Source organism: Orcinus orca, chromosome 9 (assembly GCF_937001465.1).
Source record: "Orcinus orca chromosome 9, mOrcOrc1.1, whole genome shotgun sequence".
Classification (NCBI taxonomy): Eukaryota; Metazoa; Chordata; class Mammalia; order Artiodactyla; family Delphinidae; genus Orcinus; species Orcinus orca.
The window spans coordinates 58182703-58204509 of record NC_064567.1 but is presented as its reverse complement, the minus strand read 5'-3'; the positions used below and the strand labels follow the sequence as shown (position 1 = coordinate 58204509).

At 35.1% G+C, this 21807-nt stretch overlaps 1 protein-coding gene across 4 annotated transcripts in view; it reads right to left on the bottom strand.

Annotated features, from left to right (window-relative positions):
- PPP1R9A (protein phosphatase 1 regulatory subunit 9A) overlaps positions 1 to 21807 on the bottom strand; it is a 327421-nt gene that overhangs the window by 137173 nt on the left and 168441 nt on the right. For all 4 annotated transcript variants that reach the window (XM_049715130.1, XM_049715131.1, XM_049715132.1 and 1 more), the window contains exons 3-4: positions 16410 to 16542; positions 9687 to 9807 (exon numbers count right to left, since the gene is read on the bottom strand). In XM_049715130.1, coding sequence (XP_049571087.1) covers positions 9687 to 9807; positions 16410 to 16542 — 254 coding nt within the window. The remainder of the gene's footprint in view (positions 1 to 9686; positions 9808 to 16409; positions 16543 to 21807) is intronic.

The window sequence follows — 21807 nt, the reverse complement described above, 5'->3', positions numbered from 1 at the left end:
AAATTTCAATCCCAAAGCTTTCAGTTACTGATAATCTAAAAGAAGTCCCGACTGCTCATCTCTATGTTGTTAATATTGTTAAATTTGTGTGATGTAGAGAAACACAGAAAGGAATTACTGAAAGATAGAAAAAGAAAAGAAGGAGAAAGTAGATGGCAGACTGGGAGTGAAAGTTTCTGCAAAGGAGCCTTGGAAAGAGAGAAAGAAATCTGAGGTAAAGTAAACCCAGACCTAGTCTCCTATCTTGCAAGCATAGTGAAAGTTAAGAATGAATAAGGGAGATGGATGGCTTGAGCTATAGAGTCCCAGACCTTGGTAGTTAACAACTCCAAATTTACAAAACCAGAAAAGCAATGAGTATTTGAAGAAACGATGATGGATTGGGGAAAAAAATGCCACTTAAAATACACACCATTACCAATAAGGTAGAACAAACTTACAACCATTTTCCTGATACTGGATGGGGGTTAGAAAGGGATATCCTATTTAAATGTATGTAGCATGCAAAATATTAAATGTAAATTAATGATACTATACCTATTACAGCAAAATTTTAAAATGTGTAATTGATAGTCTCTTTCTTTACAATGCATTTTGATTCTTTTATTTCAGCAAAAGTTTATTTATATGCTTTCACTCATTTACCTCACACCACAGTTTTCTTAATCCTGTTTTCTACAAAACCTTAAGTTTCTTCAACTATGAATTCCTGAAACAATTAATCCTTAGTTTAGATAGAGAAGGTCTACTATAACTACCACGTAAGCTGGTTGTAAAGATCAGCAAAAATCATATGTAAAAGGATTAGTGCAGTAACTGACATATCATACAGCCTTAATATACTGTAGATTTAGTACTTATTATTTTGACTCAGATGTGCAAGGAGGTTGGGGAAGGAAACTAACAGAGACAATAATGTACTTTTCCTGAGTAAAGTAGAGAGTATGTACTTAAGAAATAACACTGGTATCCAATGTCAACAAGATTCTGGGTTATGACTGGTAAAAAATGTAGAGCAACTATATGCTGCTATTCAAAAGGGCTGCGCAAACAAAGTGACAGTTGCAGAAGAATAATCTTGGGACAAGGATAAGGATAAAATGGGAAAGATCAGCTGAAAGAAGCCCACAGACACAAGAAATAAGAGAAAGGCCTGGCCCAGAGATGTGGCCCAGAGAATGAACACAAAAGAAGAATCTCAGGGACATTCCAAAGAAAAAAAATATACAATACAATAAAATATTAATGGGTAAAATAAATGAAAGAATAAAAGATGACTAGAAAGTTTACATCTAAAGTGATGAAAAACAGAATCAACACAGAAAACACAGGTTGTTCATATCAAGGGAAAGAAAAAAGAATAAGGAAAAGAGGAATTAAATTTCTTTTATGATGAATTTGAGATAAAAATAACATATATGTGAAATAAATGAATAGGTCTACATGCAATGAGACTGGGATACAAATTCGGGAGTAATTTATGTAGTCATTTTTAAAAAATCAGTTCATTGGCTGAATACAAAAATGAGGTCAAGAAGCTCAGCTTGGAAGAGAAGCATTCTTACAATGCAGGGTGAAAAACTGGAGTATCTATATAGAAGGAGAACCTGGGAAGCCTCTCTTTCTCTCTCACAAACATACATACACACACACACACACACACACACACACACATACACCAACAAAAACAAAGAAACAAAAAAATCAAGGAAAGGGACATGGATCTCATTAGAAATAAATGACTATAATGACACTGAGAAGTTTAAGATTAGGTCTAAGAAAAGGTTACTTAAATATCTCAAAAAGTAGGTAAATAATTTTTGAAGCAATAAATTTGACAGAACATTAAGGCTCAAAACTAAATACAGAATTTTACTGTGTTAAGTTTAAAGTTGCACTTTAAATCTGTTTATTGGACTTGATCATTTTTGTTATCAGAGTGGGGGAGTAGACGAGAAAGTTCCTTACAGTTAAGAAGTAAAGCCAGTTGGTATGGACCACTTATTTGTAAAGATTAGCATTAAAAGAACAAATGATAACACAGTTGTGAAAAAGGAAACAGGAAAAAAGCACACTGAAAATAATTTATAAAAAAAGAAAGAAATACAAGCATCCAGTAAACATCTTAAAAGATGCAAAAACAAGAAATTATCAAATTATTCAAGATTTTATAACACAATATTCAATCTTAATCTTAAGCGTGCAGTAGATTACTCTTCGACACACTCCTGGGGAATACAAATTGAACAACCTTTCTGAAGGGCAGTTTAGCAATGTGTTTCTAAAGCATTTAAAATGTAATGCACTTTGACACAGTAATTCCGCTCCAAGGAAGTACTTTCAAAGAAATAATCAGAGATATTCACAATGATTTTTATATAAAAATGCTAACCTGATCAATACCTTGAAACAACATACTAGTATAACAATATGAACAATAAATGGTTCATATATATAATACTACAGCATAATATATCCTTAGATATATTCTATTGTTACAAAAGTATTTAGTAATGTTACATAGTATAACATATTATTTAAGCATAAGCTCTGGAATAAGATATCCTAAGTTCACAGCCAGGCTCTGCCACTTATTTCCCGTGACTATATAAGAGGAGCCATTGTTCCTTATATCTAAAACAGAAATAACAATAATTTTATGTATTTAATCAGGGCTATTAGAGGGATTAAATAAGATACAAAATATAAAGAACACAGCATATTGCCTGACATACAGTAAGCACTCAACAAATATTATCTTGATGAATAAATTGTACAAAACCCCATAAAGCTATATATTCACTGATTTTAATCTTTGTTAAGTAAGTAAACAAAGGCATATGCACAGAAAAAACTCTGGAAGAAAATTCACCAGCAGGATTTTAAGAGTGGTCAACTCTACATGGTGGGATTACATGAGATTTTTATTTTCTTCTTTACGTTCTTCTACACTTTCCAAAATTTCAACCATGAACATGTATTACATTTATAACTCTAAAATGTTCTCTAAAATTAGCACATGCTTATTTGACAACTGATGATGGCATTTTACAGTGACTGTGGAAATAGTCTAAAAAGTTTTCCTCTAGACTGAGGCATTATAGTCCCTTGTTCTTTATTAAAGATGCATATGTGAATAACCATAAAATAACTACACTAAAGGTTCTGGACTCAAGATCTATAATCTCTAACCCAAAGCCAAAAAGACATTTTCTCAAAAATGTAACGGATGGGAGAACTCATACAAATGGTTTTGGGCTTCTGTTTTTCAATAGAAATTTTACAATGCTTATCATTAACTTAAGCAGAAAATAAACAATATTGATATTTATATTATAGCACTTCCTAATTTTCTTAATTCATCTGTGTCAATGTCCTTATGTTCATGCACATCCATGAGCCTAAAATTAGAAAAAAAAATCTGGGAAAAGTTCTAAATGGAAAAAAAAAAACCTGTCAACCTAGAATCCTATACAAAGAGAAAATATATTTTAAAAACTCAAAGGTGAAACAAAGACTTGTTCAGATAAACAAAGCTGAAAGAATTCGTCACCAGCAGACCTGGTGATATAAAGGATGTCCCTCAGGGAGAAGAAAAGTGATGCTAGCTAGAAATACGGATTCCACAAAGGAATGAAGAACACTGGTACTGGGCTTCCCTGGTGGCGCAGTGGCTAAGAATCTGCCTGCCAATGCAGGGGACACAGCTTCGAGTCCTGGTACTGGAAGATCCCACACGCCGCGGAGCAACTAAGCCCATGCTCCACAACTTATGAGCCTGCGCTCTAGAGCCGCAAGCCACAACTACTGAGCCTGCACGCCTAGAGCCCATGCTCTGCAACAAGAGAAGCCACCGCAATGAGAAGCCCACACACCACAATGACGAGTAGCCCCCGCTCTCCTCATCACCTCAACTAGAGAAAGCCTGCACGCAGCAACAAAGAACCAACACAGCCAAAAAAAAAAAAAAAAGAACACTGGTACTGGTCACTGAGAAGACAAGAAGATAGTCGAGCTTTAAAGCATTCCATGCAACAGGAAGAGTGGCAACAGACATTTGACTGAATTTGCTCTCTGCATTCACAGCCCAGTGTAAGAAAGGAGCATCCCACAATTAAATTGCAGGTTTCTGATCCTACATAATTCTTCCTGCCTGCCTTAATACAGCAAGCATTAAGGGGATGAAAAAGAGCTCAATATTATTTGATTATTATTTTCATTAAAAGGGTATTAATTTTTAAAACTTTTTTTCTCATTTCAAAGTGCTACATTCATTAAAGAATGGATTTGAAAATCTGATACACAATTAAAACAAGGAAATAAAAGCCACCTTTAAATTAGAAAAGAGGGAGAGAGGGAGGGAGGGAGGGAGGGAAGTTCTACAGAGTTTGCTATTTTATTTGAAGGGCATTTCAATTTATTTTTTAGAGGTAAGTTGTGTGGTGATCAATGTGGAGACAAACTCAAGAAACTGTAAAAATGAGCAGAAGAAGGAGGAGACATAGAAACGATTGGACAGGGGTGATAGGAGTAAATAATATCGGTTACAAAAAAGGGCACCTGTTCAGGGTTACTGCTACCATGGACTGACCCTACAAACCACAAGGTCATGAACCAGCAGGGTACTTACTACATAAGTGGTTATTACGGTAGGGAAAAGTTTTCTGGCATCTGATACCTACTTTGCTTCAATCTCTTACCCTGAGAGAAGGTAACTTTTAGATGCACTCTCACTAGTAGTAGTTGATAATACCTCTCAAATCTTGGTTCATAATCAGAAGCACAGAAAAGACAAAGGATGAGTCCTGGTGGTAAAAATTAAATGGACGGGGCTTCCCTGGTGGCGCAGTGGTTGAGAGTCCGCCTGCCGATGCAGGGGACACGGGTTCGTGCCCCGGTCTGGGAAGATCCCACATGTCATGGAGCGGCTGGGCCCGTGAGCCATGGCCGGTGAGCCCGCGCGTCCGGAGCCTGTGCTCCGCAACGGGAGAGGCCACGGCAGTGAGAGGTCCGCGTACCGCACAAAAAAAAAAAAAAAAATTAAATGGACGGCTCTCTGCATTAGACCACCCCAGAGTAGAAAGAATACAGATAACAGACTTTCCAAACTTTTTCCAGAATAGCAGAGGAAATAGCCTGTTTTCCCCTGGAAACACTGTCTACTGGAATGGAATTTACAGGAAGGCAGCTGGCTAGTTTGTAAAAGGCATCTAGTCCTGGCCATTTCTTCAATGTTTCCACGTGCTCATAAACACAAGTGTGCAATACGACTGCTTTTCGACCTCAGTCTGATATTTCTGAAATCCCTCAATTCTGAATCTAAAAACCAGAATCAGTGGGGGTAAGGCTAGTAAAAATATCTAAGTTGGAGTACTCTGGAGTTTGTTTAATGTTACTGGGCAGTTATTTATTGACATGATGTATCTGGGATGGGGAAACAAAAACAAAAATCCTACCTTACAGGGCTTATATCAACAAAGCAACCAAGGATGAATGAAAAGGAAACGAGCTGGAGCAACATTAATGAACACTGGACAACATAGAGTTTTCCTCAAAATGCTAGATAGCAAAGTTTTAAATGCATATGAAAATACATATCAGAGCAGTAATATCCCAAAACTCTCTAAGGGGTGAAGATGCTTAATTAGAAGAGTGACAAAAGAGTGTGTGTGCAGAGAGGAAACCATTGACTAAGGAATTAGGATATATGGACACATGAAAACAGAAGTTCCTATTCAGGGCTGTCCCAGGCTTGAGGATACCTCATGGGGACAGACAGGTCCTGCAAGGAGGGAGAGTTTGCTGCAGGGTAAGCAGAAGAATAGGATTCTTCATCTGTTTTATATGTTAGTGTTACCTGAAAGATTGTCCAAAATGATTAAAATCATTTAAACCAACACGTGAATGAGGATAAACTACATTGCACCTTAAGTTCAAATTTGATTATCTTTTCAAAAAAACTGAAAAATAAACAGGACAGTGTTCTAAAATGACAGTGTTCTCAAGCAAAAGCTTGAGAAACAAACACAAGGAGCCAGAAACAAAACAGATTTTAAATGCATTTTCAATTTGCCTCTTTAGCCCAGCATTATTAATATCTTTTGTCAGTTACCATCCACATGATTTATTCTACTATCAGCGTTTTCAGTTGTGTTATTATAAAATTCATTTTGCTTTATAGATTCATTAAAGAGGACTGGAGAAATAATTAGTGTGTTAAAGTGTCCTGTGTACATTCATAAAATTATGGCAGCAAAAACTAATGGTTAATATATTTAGTGTTATTTTAATAAAAATTTAGAACTAACACAGAAAGTGTAAATGGCTATCACGCCACTCAGCTAAATTACAAGATAAACTATAAGAGGCAAAGTAGCCCAAAAAAAAGGAGGAGAAGAAAAGAACAGAAAAATGTTAGGTCCCAGTACTAAATGTCTTGAAAGAGATTAAAGCACAGGTATTCACTCATTCAACAAATATTTATTGAGCACCCCCTACGTTTCAGGTGTCATATGAAAAGATACAGACAGATGTGAAGAGACATTTAGAATGTTAAGACATCATATCAAATAATAAGGAAGACTCAAAACTTTTTAACTATACTAGATGACTGGAGATAAATATCCATGGCAAATTTTTAGAAGTACTCAAAATGTGATGAGTTTATGAGACATTTGGAAGGGGTAAAAGCAACACAACAAAAATGGCTTCTTGTATTGTGGGTGGGACGGGCAGAGGAGGGAGAAAAGAATTTCTCTATATACCTGTTTATTTGACATACCTCGAAGGAAGTTTGCCCAAATCTGAGATTAAATTGAAATCATTTTCTTAAGTAGAGTTATTAAGAAGCTAGAAGCAAGCCAGAAAGCTATAATACAGACTCAATCTTTTAAAGCTAAAAGGAACATCTAACCCAGAACTTTAATTCTGTCCACAACTAAGGTCTGAAGAGTAACTTTCCCAAGGCCACATGGTGATAACTTTATTAATTTTAGTTGCAGGTTAAAATATATAAAATATTACATATTCTCTATACAAAATTAAATACTCCATATTAGATGAAATTTAAAAAGAAACACAGACTAGAGCCATTCAACACTTTGGTGTATATTAAATCCAGGTTTTCTGAGAGAGAGAAAGAGAAAAAAGAGAGAGACAGAGAGAGATGGGGGCGAGGTGGGGGGAGTGATGAAAAGAATAGAAAACATATCCACACAAGAATGGCATTATACTAATCATACTGTTTTGTAAATCCTTAATACAATATCTTTCTATATCAGTAAGTATACATAACAAAACTTTAAAAAATTATTGACTGGAGGCAGCAACCAAGTGTTCCATTTGTAGTTTTTTAATACTGATACCTTTTAAATAGCAAACATTAAAATACTGTGCAAATGAGCATACCCATAATGGTCGTAATAATAGTGTAATAATTTATTGGGTTGGCCCAAAAGTTCATTCAGGTTTTTCCATAACATCTTACGGAAAACCCGAATGAACTTTTTGGCCAACCCAATAAAAGATGTGAACACTGCCATAGGTGTAATAATGTGACCACTTATTTTCAAATACACACACACTCAATTTTCATATAAAATGAAAAGTATGGAAAAGATCTCTAAAGTCCCTCTGACCTCCAAAATCTTATGATTCTGTACCTATTTCATACATCTTTCTATAGTTTTTCATAAGACTTCCCATAATAACTATTTTTAATAAATTTCAAGCTTATGCCTACTTCAGTCAAGAACAGCTTCATACACAAACAGCACTGTGGAAGGTTTTTTATTTATACATGCTTATTTAATGCATACAAAAATCCTGCAATGTAGAAACCTGAAAATTAAGTAATTTGTTCAATATCCCTTAGCTGGTAAGTAGAGGGTATGAAATTAAGACTCCTGGTCACATGATCCCAAAGATTCTGCTCATTTCATTACATCAAGTTGTCTTCTTTAATATATTCACTGAGGCATTTATTAAGCATCTATTATAACAACAGCAGGATTACTGTACTAGGTAAACATTCATTTAGAAGGATTGAGGAAATGCACACTGGGACTGATAAAGCAAAGTTCTCATATCAGTGTAAATATTATAACTACACGGGAGAACAAATCAGTAAATAGGTTAATAGAAAACAAACCTAATTTAAAAAATGAGGGCAGAAAAACAAATAGTTCTGAGTTTAGAACAATGGGAATTGACTAACTGATGAATACAAAATTCTCTTTTTTGCTTTTTAATCAATTTGTAGTTTGGCTTGGCTTTGTGGCTCATTTACTTGAGAGGTGATTTATAATAATTTAATATGTTTGAATATTAACAGTAAGAATTATTTCCTATCACTTTAGAATGACTTAAGTTTTTCACAAAGCATGAAGAGAAAAGATACAGATTTTACAAACAAATTTTAGCTCACTTGGAAGAAAGGTTCTAAATTAATAATAGGAAATATTTACTACTACCATTATATAATTCATTGAAGGGGCAAAGAGGTTATTTCCTTAACTACTTTGAAAAGGAGGAAGACTTAATAAATTACTTTTAAACACAAAATATTAATATCTCACTTTCTTTGTTTTAAGTGTGATAAACATTCACTCAGCTGAACATTCACTCAAAACATTCATTTCAGACCTTCTCTGTTCAAGTGTTATGGGAATACAAATAAGGCTACTGGCTAAGATGTGGTCCCTAACCACATAGAAAGAGATGGTACTGAAGGTGTGGCTTTCTATTTAAATAAATCAATTTAGTTCCTCTTGGGAAACATCTGTGTATATAAATATGTTTTTAAAATTATGAAACAAATAATACTACTATTGGTCTCATTGGAGGTTCACAAATGATTTTCAACATGGTTTATTATTTCTGGATAAGCTGGTTGAGTGATACATACTTAAACCTTGAAAAAAATCAAAGCCAGTTATTCAATGTTCCTAAAAAAAATAAGATGACATTTCTTTGAATTTGGCACTCATAGTTTTGAGTCTACTTTTATTTCTGTTTCAGCCCCAACTTGATGCATCAGGAGCCTAGGGTCAGGATTAATCAAATCTTTAAAGATACTTGTAGCTTGAGATGATGAAAGCTAAGACATAAAACAATGCCCATCTGATGCTCTGGTGTGCATCCAAATTACCCAAGGTGGATGTTTAACCCTCTCCTAGAGATTTGAATTCCAGATTTAGGTGGCACTCAAGGACCTGTGTTTTTAGACAGAACACATTTTGAGAGACACTTATCTCCAGAATTACCATCACTGCAGAATTAGTTCCTATTTTCCCTCCTACCTCTGTCATTTTCAGAAGTGCCAGAACTACTATTATTTGTTTTGATACCTCTGAAGTGAAAACTATATGCTGATCTCCACAGTACATATTCTTAAATGATACACACCCATGATTCTGCTCACCTTCCACTGGCTAGATAGATGAATGGATAGATACAAAGGTAGACAGATACAGATAACAGATCCATCCACCTATTTATCTAATATACATTAAAGGAATGTATTCTGCCTGCAAATCAGAAAGTAATTCAAGTGTTTTAACATTTTCCACATCTGAGACACACTCTGAAATTCTGTTCTAAAAAGTCAAAAGAAAGCTACCATTGAAAGAAATTCCCAGAAACATTTCCTAGGAGATTTGAGTTATTAACAACAGTAGTTGGCTTACCTGCCATCTCGCTGAGCAGCACCACCTTCTGTCACTGTCTTGACAAATATTCCCAGCTTTTCAAGTCCAGCATCTGCTCCAACACCCATTCCAATAATACTTATACCAAGTCCATCCTCATCTATGAAAACGGAAAAAAAAAATGAAACAACCTAAGTTTTACACTCGTCCACAATTAGCTGCTGAGATCTATTTGCTGCTTTTAATTTTGTTCTTTGTGAACTATATTGATATGCTTCCTCTGACAGAATTTTTATTCTATGCTGGGGAGCAAGGATGTCAAATTAGACCCCTCAAAAGGCTCATTAGTTTAGTCTCATTTTACTACTGCCAGTGGCTCTTCCATTGTGATCCCTCAAAAAGGTAATAATTTGGTTACTGAGCAATCAATCTGCCTGACTAAATAATATTTTTAAGCACAGACCATACATCCTCAAACATATATATATATATTATTTAAATAAATGTGATCATAATATATCTGGAATTTCCCCTTTATTTATGCGGTCTTCTTTTCTTTTTTACTTGGTCCATATTCCCATTCATGTTAATAAGATGGTATGTGTCTCTCAGTACTTTCCTCTGTCCTACTATACAAGCATATAAACGTATCATCAGATACAATATACACATTATATGCATATAATTAAATATACATATTATATATGGCTTAATTTTCCTTCTTATTTTCTTTACACAAACAAGATCATATTATACCTACTTCTCTCTGCAGCTTACTTTTCTAATCCAATGATACCGCATGGATATCAACTTACATAGCCTTAAATCACTTATAATGCATATTTCATGGTGAGAAGCTGTCGTAACTTATCCAACCATTTCTCTACTAACAGGCATTCACTTTTGTTTCCATTTTACTGGCCCTTTGAACAATACTGACAAACATGTTTTTTAATTCACTTACAAATCCATATTTCCAATTCTCCTCTCTGTGAACACATATTTTAACATTAATGAAATAAAAGATACACTATGCGCATTCCACATTTTTTGGTTAACATTCAAAGTTATTTTCTGATAGTCTCAAAGTCTTTATAGTAATGGTGTATTAGCTGCATAAAAAATAGATGGTATTAGCTAGTCAGCAGTGGTGGAGTGTTAAAGGAAAACGGGCTCATGTGCTCAATAGAATACTTGATGCTTTTAAAAGCCTTTTTAGCAATAACCTTTAATTTGTTAAGTATTCTCAACTAGTAATTTTTTTTTTTTTTTTTTGCGGTATGCAGGCCTCTCACTGTTGTGGCCTCTCCCGTTGCGGAGCACAGGCTCCAGACGCGCAGGCTAAGCCGCCATGGCTCACGGGCCCAGCCGCTCCGCGGCATGTGGGATCTTCCCGGACCGGGGCACGAACCCGTGTCCCCTGCATCGGCAGGCGGACTCTCAACCACTGCGCCACCAGGGAAGCCCTCAACTAGTAATTTTTTGAATAAGGTTCATCTCATTGATTATTAGTTACTGCCAGCTTCTGCTTTAAGTATTTCTAAGTACAACTCATAATCCTACATCTTTATTCTACATATGTTTAAAAGTATGTCATTTGGCAAAAGTGATGTGTTTGCTCAGCTGTGTGCTAAAGAAAGCTATGTAGAGTGCTCTCCCTGGAGGAAATGTTTGATGTGATCCCCAGCTGAAGGCACGTCCTCATTGATTCTAGGCACAGGTATCTAGTGTGAAAACTGCTGACTAAATGAGTGATCACTGGAGACTTTCCTTCCTTCCTTACATTTAGAATATTTGCACACGCCATTTCCCATATTTATTACATTCTAATCGTTTCCCCAGTATAGATATTCATGTTCATCAAGAGGCATTCTCCTGCTAAAAACTTTCCTACATTCATTACAGTTTTCGAGTTTCTCCCCAGAATGAGTTTTCTTACGCACATGAAGGTTAGATCTGTGCGAAGGCGCTTCCTCATTGGTCACATGTATAAAGTTTCTTCTCTCCCACATGAATTCTCTTATGTATATGAAGGTTAGCTGTATTGCTGAATTATTGCACATATTCATCATATTCATAGGGTTTCTCTAGAGTGTGAATTTGTTCATGTTGATAAAGGGATGAATGATGACCGAAAGCCTTCCCAGTGTTTACATTCAAAGAAGTTTTTTTTCTTCCTCCAGTGTGTTTGCTCTTGTGTAGTTTAAGAGATGATCTCTGTAGACTTTTCCACACTGAAAAATGTCATAGGGTTTCTCTCCTGTATGAAATCTCTGGGGTGTATTAAGTGTTACCTGAATTCTTATTCATATTCATTGTATTTATAGGACTTTTTCTTCATTATGAATTATCACGTGTCAAGCCAATGTTGAGTTCCCATACTCAGTATATCGAAAGGGCTCCCCTCAAATGTTGATTCTGTATACTATCATGCCATTAAATATAATAGTTACTTCCTGCAAATAACCTGCATGAAAATTATATCTGAGTTTTTAAATCCATTTTCCCTGCCTGGACTCAGGCTTTAGTAAAATTATCTTCTTTCCTTCCATAGCTCCTCTTGATGCTCTAACTGGAAAATTACTCAGATTTGCAAAGCTGAAAACCCAACTGTGGGCAAAACTATTATATCAGCTTGAGCCATCCTCAATCCCATTGCCGACCACGTGAAAGACATGGTGATAACCGAAGGAAAATTAAAGAAAGAGTACAATCAACCCACAGAGACCAGGTGACTAATCTCATCTCTGTACAGCTTCTTTGAGATGTCAAGCATGGGTGAAGTCCAAGCCACAACTTCAAGGCCCTGATTCTTGTGGTTGCACCATCAAGAACCCAGCAGCCATCCTGTCTTCCTCTGTATAGACTCTCCTAGGAACAGGCAGAGCACTAAGTATGCAAAGCAGCCAGGACAAGATGGAAACAACTATAAGGCTGTGTTAGGAAGATGTTATCACCACCCTCTGGAGGCCAGGAAAAAAAATCTCATGTTAGTTCAGCATTCCCTTCATTGCTAGTGAGATTTGAGCTTGTAGTCATATGAACTTGGGCCATTAGATTTCCTCTGAAGTAAAGGGCCAATTTTTCTAATGAGTTTTGCCTGACTCTTTTTTCCTCATCATTTCCGAAGACTCTTAGAATATTATAGCTATTAACTCCATGTCATCTATGATGAATATTTCCCCCTTCAAATGTATCACTTATCTCTTGGCTTTGTTTGACAATATTGCCTTTAAGAGTTTAAAATTTTGGATGAGTAAATTGGTCCATCTTTTCTTTTATAATTTCTGATTTTCCATTTTGGTTAAGCCCCTCCTCCCACAAGCCCAGATGATAAATGTAGACATAAATTTTCATCAAATATCTTTGTCATTTTTAATATTTTATTATTTAATTCACGTAGAGTTATTTTTATATATGATATAATGAAAATGATGTTTTCCAACTTAATACTCTTTCAGATAGATGCTTTATGCCAGAACAATTTGTAAAGCACCCTGTCACTTCTAAATTAGAGTATCTTATGTGTCATGTTATTAAATTCTCATGCACACTAACATCTTTCCCTGGACCTTGTATTTTGTTCCACTGATCAACTGCTATATGCATACAATTTGTTCTGATTATAGAGGCTTCACGTTACATTCAGATAGTTGGGAAGTTAAATCCTTTCACATTCTTTTCCATACTCCCTTAGGTCTGTATTTCTCCATATAAAATTTAGTATTGTATTATGCAATCCCCTCTAACAATGAAACTCTGATGGCAGTTCTACTTGAACCGCATTAAATTTATTTATTCATTTATGGGTATAGAAGACAGAATAGGAGAGACTTTCCTATACTGAGTCTTCTCATCCAAGAATACAGAATATCTATTTGCTCAGATCTTGTGTCTTTAATAGCTATAATACAACTTTTACAGCTTTAATAGCTACAAAATGACAATGATATATCACCTCACACTTGTTACAATGACTATCATCAAAAAGATAAGAGATAACAAGTGTTGGGAAGGATGGGGAGGAAAGAGAACTCTTGTGCACTCTTGGTGGGAATGTAAATTGCTGGAGACACTATGTAAGACAGTATGGAGATTCCTCAAAAAATTAAAAATAACTACTTCGTTTAGTTCTCTTCTAGTTTAATTTTTCTAGTTTAACTTTTACTATGAAATGTAGCATACAAACAAAAGAGTTTATAAAAACATTTACCTACAAAACATTGCATAAAACAAAAATAAAGCAAACACTCATGTACTAACAAAGACAGAAAACATTACAAATACTCCAAAAGCCCACTAATGTAAGCCTCCCTGAAATCATAACTCTTCCTTTGGTAACCATTATCCTAAACATGGTGCTACCATTCCTCCCTTTTCTTAATACTACTTTTTAAAGCTACTTATTTGTGTATTTCTAAGGAATATGCTGTTTAATTTTTCCTGGCTTTTAAATTTAAATAAATGGAATTGTACTGAATGGCTTCTTCTGTGATTTGCTTCCCACCCCGCCTCAATTTCATGTTTGTAAGAATCATAACACACTGCTACATGGAACTGTGGCTCCTTCATTTTTACGGCTGAGTAATATTTACTATAGATATGCTACAATTTATATACCTTTTCCTATCATTGATGATTACTCAGATTGCTCTCATTTTTGCTATTGTAAGCAATACAATGGCCCACAGCCAAATCCAGCTGTCTTTGTATGGGCCATAAGCTAAGGATGGTTTTTACATTTTTAAATGGATGAAAAGTGTAAGCTTCACTCTTACATTCTCTTTAACCTCAAATGAAAGTGTCTTTTATAGGAACAATTATTGGCCAGTGTTGTTTAGTGTAAAAATTGGTATTCTTTATATATTTTTCATCCAAGCAATTTTATGCTTAATACTTACATAGTTATCAACTCTTTCCCTAACATTTGCTGTGTTGAACAAGCTGTTCTTTGTTTCTTTTCCTCCTTGCTAATTGAGAATTATGAAGGAGATATGTTCTTTAAGTCCTTACATATAAGCACATTTCTTTCTTTCATCAGGATAGGTAAATATTCTGGGATGGATAAAGGATTCCTTTTTCTTCTCAGTGGTGTGTGAAATCATACATACCTCCCCACTCCCAGGGTTACATATAAGAAGTCTGAGGCTAGTCTAATAACTACCTTTTTGCAAGTACCTTTGCTTCTTTGTTTGCTTTGATTTTGGCCTGGTATTTTGTAAGATTTTCACTTTATGTTTGAAGATTAGAATTTTCTCAGGCTGTGCCTGAGTATGGGAATTTTTTTTAAAGTCCTTTCACTTGCAACAAATTGGCTAGGACCTTTCAATTATGAGGTTCAGATATATTTTGAGCTCAGGAAAATTTCTTCTATTTTGTCTAATATGTCTCTTGTCCTGTACTGTCTTTTCCCCTTCTATTACAACTTATATATTGGGTCTCCTTCATGATTTTTCTTGGATTTTTTGCTCTGTTTGAAAATTTGAAAATTACTTTGGGACATTTCTTATGTTTGACCTTCTAGATAACCAATTTGAGTCTCAACAATAACCTTTTCAATTCCTCCACTGAAATTTTTAATCTTAAAATAAATATTTTTGTTGTTGTTAATTTGCTTAATTAAGAATGTCTTTTTATATATATATTTATTTATTTTATTTATTTACTTTCGGCTGTGTTGGGTCTTCACTGCTGCACGCGGGCTCTTCTCTAGTTGCGGTGAGCAGGGGCCAGTCTTCGTTGTGGTGTGAGGGCTTCTCATGGCGGTGGCTTCTCTTATTGCGGAGCATGGGCTCTAGGCGCGTGGACTTCAGTAGTTGTGGCTTGCGGGCTCTAGAGAGCAGGCTCAGTAGTTGTGGCACACGGTCTTAGCTGCTCCGCGGCATGTGGGATCTTCCCGGCCCAGGGATCGAACCTGTGTCCCCTGCGTTGGTAGGCGGATTCGCAACCACTGCACCACCAAGAAAGCCCTAAGAATGTCTTTTTAAAGCCACACTTGAACATCTTTATTTGGTTTCTTTGGGTTTTTTTGTTATTCAAGTTGTCATCTGTTTGTTCTGCTTTTTTCCAAAGCTCTCTGAGATGTGCTATTTTTCTGTTCATTAGGTCCTAATTCAGTTCCCAGGTGATGATTTATGATGGTAAACACAGCAGGCTCTGGTCCCGTAGGTCCCCAGTTACTGTAGCAGGCAGTCTGTGATTCCAGGGAAAAATTAGGAGCAAGCCCCTCTGCTCCTGTCCTCCCTGCTTTCCTTTAGCTTTCTCCCCTCAGAGATGAAGAGGATTCCACTGCCTTCATTCCCAAAATCCACCATTTTCAAAAGGCCCAGCACTCCCCCTATCTACTACATGCAGAATCTAACCATGACCACTCTCCCTCCACCAAAAATCCCCAAAGCAACCACCTGCCCCAAGCTCTCACTTATGGCAGCTCTCTCTGGACTCCTCACCTGCACCAGCGCTTTGCAGGAGTACCAAGAAAACATCAGACCTCACTCACACCTCCCTACTCCTAGTCGCCAACCCAGCCAACTAAAGTAGATGGGTTTCAGTGGAGTGCGTAAGGGAGGAGTCTTTCAATCCACCATCTATACAGAATTCATATAAACTATTTTTGAAATTTAATAAATAAAACCCTCCATGAGAAATAAAGCTTTATCCAATCCTTAGGGGGGGAAAAAGGCTATACTTAGGGAAAATAAAGTCATTTCTACATTATTAACATAGCAATATAATATTATTAACATTGTAGAGCTCATATACCTTTCTCTAGTTCCACTGGGAAAAGTTCCAGCTTTTCTACACGCTTTTCAAGTTCATACTCGGCTGAAGCAGCCACAGGGTCAACTTCATCGTTTCTCCTGTCATAGTCTTCATTGGAGTATGTGCTGAAGACCTGTAGTAAGATATCAACAAAAAGATGAAAATCTAGAAAAGACAGTTTTCTTGATTAAAAAAAAAATCTGCTACATATCCAAAACTACGTAAGTTAAAAATTTTGTACGAAGAATTTCTTCTAAACAACTGTTTTGTCATAAAATCAACTGAGATGTTAAGAAAAGGAAAACTGAATCAGAATAAAAATAACTTACTAATTTAAAAAATGTACCACTTTTAATAATTTGAGAGACAGCATTAGCCACAGAATACATTATATGGTTAGCAACATTTATCACTTTTTATAGAATCAGAGTATACCATATTAGCTGCAATAAAATTAAGGTAAAGCATCTTCAGGCTTTATTTACAGAAGCAAATACCCGCACTGAACCCATTTCATGCTATGACCTATACAAGCCCTGATGTTGCAGTGTGCTGGTTTTATAAGAATTATATTTCAAACACAGAATCATTGAAACTGACTTCTATTCTGTACTGGGCTGTGTTAAGCTCTCATTTGTTATCTCTCATTTTACTTCCATGTAGATAGAAATTAAATCCTCATTGAACCTTTTTTTTTTTTTTTTTTTTTTTTTCCCGGTATGCAGGCCTCTCACTGTTGTGGCCTCTCCCGTTGCAGAGCACAGGCTCCAGACGGGCAGGTTCAGCGGCCACGGCTCACGGGCCTAGCCGCTCCACGGCATATGGGATCTTCCCAGACCGGGGCACGAACCCATGTCCCCTGCATCAGCAGGCGGACTCTCAACCACTGTGCCACCAGGGAAGCCCTCATTGAACCTTTTAATGAAATGACTATCAAAATATTGCTCAAGAGCTGCAGAACAAACAGGATATTGGTAGCTCTTTCTTTCTGACCTAAATCATTCAAAAGACTACTAAATGTGGTCTTCAGATGTAGCTGTACATCTTCTTTCTGCTGAAATATTTGTTTTATTTGAAAAGTAACTGGAAATAGGTATACAACCCCTCACTTAATACACTGAAGAATATTTTTTAAAAAGAAATGTATAATTCATCAAGCCTAATTAATTTGCATGATAAAAACTGACATTTTCAATTAAATTCAACAATTATGAAGTATCTAGACTGTGCCTGACAAAACTTTGTCATGTCCTCCCAAATCTAGAGTGAGTAGTTTTTAAAAATATATACTTTAAAAAGTGATAATAAAAACATCAATAGAAAGCAGGACAGAAGGTCAGAGATGAAAGAAATTAAGTCTATTGCCTATAAAGCTGGCCCTGCTAGTCCAGATGTGCTTTACATTCGTATTATTGGAAAATTGGCAACTCTTACATGCTGTATATGGTAACCTATAAACCAGAAATATATACTGCGTACAAAGAAACAGATGTAGTGTGGTTCCTAATTCTACATACTTCTCAAAATCGTGTCATTTATAGGTTTTGTACCAGAATGCATAACTGTTTTTCTTCCTGAATTTCAACATGTTTTCATAGCCTTGTACCATTCACTTGGTCTCTACCACATTCCTACAACACAATAAACATTTCTACACCAAAATGAACACTTCTAAACTATGGGGTTTGTACCTTTTAAATTAATCTTTTCATAAAATATGCTTCCTATGCCCCTTCCATAGAACCTTCCAATATTTTTCTTAAATTGTCATGTTTATGACTTTCTCTTAGACAGCCTGTTTGATCTTTCACTTCCCTTATATGTTTTGGTAATCACTTATTTATTCATTCATCAAAAATTTACAAAGAATCAACTCTATGCCAGACATCGTGCTAGACACTGAAGAAGGTACAGTTTCAAGTAGCTCACAGCTCAGTAGGGACATAGAAATCAAAATAACCTAAAATATATGTGATAACTGATGTAACAAAGGAATATACCAAGTAATTTTTTTATTGTCATGAATTTCATGGAGGGGAAAATATTTGAGTTGAACCTTAAATAAACAAAGATTCACATATTCAAATGTAGAAGAGGTGGAATGTATATTTCAAATATAAGACACTAGAAAAAATCTATATCTGTATCTTTTGGAAAACATCGACAGTTGAGTGGACCACAGTGCAGCATGCCTAGGGGAGCAAACTTTAACAACATACAAAGAAAGTTACTTGGATCTGGAACGTACATGTCCTGGAAACTATCGGCAGAGATGACCGGAAATTATTCCATTGATGTTTGCCACTTGTCTACTTCTGCTAATAGGTTCAAGTATATGATTGCTAAACAAGGATTCAAATGATATTCATACAGGAACATAACTCAATTTTGCTACCAACTTAATGTATGAATTAAAAAATGTGTGTATACATACACATGTATATATGTGTACATGTGTTTGTGTGTATACACACACATCTGCTATCAAATGTCCTTCCCCAATCAGTCTGGTTTATAAAGTCCATTTGGGGATAACCAGAAATTAAATAAAACAAACAGAAAACTAACTATATGACTACATATTGGAAAACAGTACTTTAAATAATGTTTGAGGCATGTAGCAATCAGATGACCACATCACCATTTAATTCTGTAAAGAAGAAATAATGTAATATACTTTTCATCTTCAGCTTGTTCATAGTCTGGTAAATTATGTGGGCACATAGGTAAAACCTATAAATACATGAAACAGAAAAGCCAGAATTCATTATTTGCAATTTAAGCTTTTGTTTACCTGGAGAATCCAAGAGGTTAAACAGAAAAACTGTTAGAATGAACAAGAGTTCAGTGAAAACAGAATTTCAAAACTACCAAAAAAGCCCAGAATAGCTTTAGAAAATATAACAGAAAAGATCAGAAATTATAAAATACTCAAGAATTGCTGATTATAAATGTGCAAGGATATCCTTTATCTATAAAACTTAACTGAAAAATTCAAAAAGCCTTGAAGAAGTGTAATGCCATACTATGTTATTGGATTAAAATCCTTAATATTGTAAAAACCTCTATGATCCTAAATTACTGTAAATGTCTCTTTGCCCCAATTTAATTTATGAATTCAGGGCAATCAAAATTAAAATCCCACTAACATTTTTCATGGAAACTAACAAGCTGCTAGCAAACAAGGAATAAGGATGGAAATAGACCCTATCAGATACCAAAACATACAATAAAACTTAGTTTATTAAGGCAGTGCAGTTTGCCCCAAGACAGATCTATTTTTGTACTCTATTCTGTTTCACTCCTCTACTTTTCTATTCAAATTAGCTTGGGTGGTCTATTCAATAAATAGTAGGGAAAGAATGAGATATCCATATGAAAAAAGATTCCTATTTCATATGATTAACAAAAAGTAAAACTTAACATTGGTTAAGAACAAAAATTATAAACTATTAAACTGCTAAAAGAAAATATGGGAGAATGTTTAACAGGCTAGAGAGGACATTCCCAAAAAGCCGAAGACCCTAGAAATCCTAAAGAAAATGAGTAAACTATTTGATTAAAAATTAATGCTAAAAACTTCTAGGTAACAAAATATACCATAATGAAATTACAAAACAAGTCAAATATTAGGAGAATATATTGCCAAATATCAAAATGAAATACGAATATTCATAATATAAAAAGGGTTTTATCAACTTAACTGCATCTGTAAGTAGGGGAAAGGAAACTGAGAATTCAACAAAGACATATCAATAAATGATGTAAAGATGCTCAACTTCATTAAAAATTAAGCAAATTCAAGAAGTAAATACTATATATTCACCCATAGGATGATTTTTTTTTAAAAAAAAGACTGCAACATCCAGTGTTTGTGAGGATATAGGAAAAAGAATACATTTGGAAAAGCAGGAAAAAGGTCGCAGTTTGAGAATAGCTATCAAGATTTTAAATGTAAATGCCTTTGATCCAATAACGCTATACCTAAGTATTTATAGAGATACTTGCAGGTGTGCACAGATACCTGTGCAAGGAAGTTCATTACAGAACTATTTATAATAGCCTAAGATGGAAAATTACCTAAATGTCCAATGATAGAGAAAATGTCTTACTAAATTACAATATATACAAATATGTAATTTCATGCAATGACTTAAAAGATCTATCTCCGCTGACATGAAAGTCTCTGAAATACATATATTATTTAACCAAAAAAGCACATGGCAGATATACCTATATCTACTGATATATCCCTTTGTATCTATTTATATATTTCTATATATACATATATAGGTATAAATATGTTCTCAACTGGTATGATCCTAACTTTAAATTAAATACCTCCTAAATTCTCTAGCTATGTAGCTCTTGCCAAATTGTAAAACCACTCTAAGCCTCAGTTTCATTATTCACAAAATGGCTATTATAATAATAATACCTACCGCATAAAGTTGCTGTAAGAATGAAATGAGATAGTCCAAATAATTATGCTGGGTTCAATGTCAGGGGAGGGAAAGCTGTCCCAAGGTAATATGAGAGATAACAATATTGCCCCAGATACCTACACTCACCTCATATTCTCATTTATAAATAAGTTTTGAATATTTAATCCACTATGATGCTTAATGCCCTTGGAACAAAAATCTGCAAGACTAATTTAGTATTATAATGTAGACTGGCCTGCCAAAATCCCTACCTGTGTCCAGAGCAATACAGTATCATTACACAATGGCTCATCATCTGCCGCCAGGCTTTGTTTTGCCTTCATCAGGTAGAACCTCAGAGATGAAAGGAAAATTGACCTAGGTAAAGACTTCCCCTTTCATCAATATGGTCATGACTCTTTCAGTATTCTTATAATAGTTCTATCATTTTTATTTATATTACCATAACTGCTCTACAAATATATATGAATAGTTAATTACACAAATAATAATCAGAGCTCCATCATGATACCACTGCAATGCAAAAAACTAAAGGCCAACAGCATCCTGGGTCCTAATATTCAACGCCATTCAAGATATAAACATATATATTTAGTTCAGTCACCTTCACATTGTTCCTGCTTTATTTCACTGAGAAAAGCAAACAAAAGGATGTTTACGTTTAAGACTTCTTGTTTCAGAGCCAACGAGTGATATTCTATTCCTTGATCAAAGGAAACAAAACAAGACCATATCCCTTGCTTTGCAGCAGAGGCAGGCTTTTAGGGATAACAAGTTTACAAATACAGTTAGCAATGACATTTCTGACCCAGCAACCCAAGGCTATGGAAAACAAATAGTTAAAATTAGCTTATAAGATTTCAACTAGAATTATTCTTTTTCACATTTCTGGTAGTTTGAGCTCCAACACTTTTTCAAAACAACAGCAACATTTTTTTCAACAATAAGGAAAA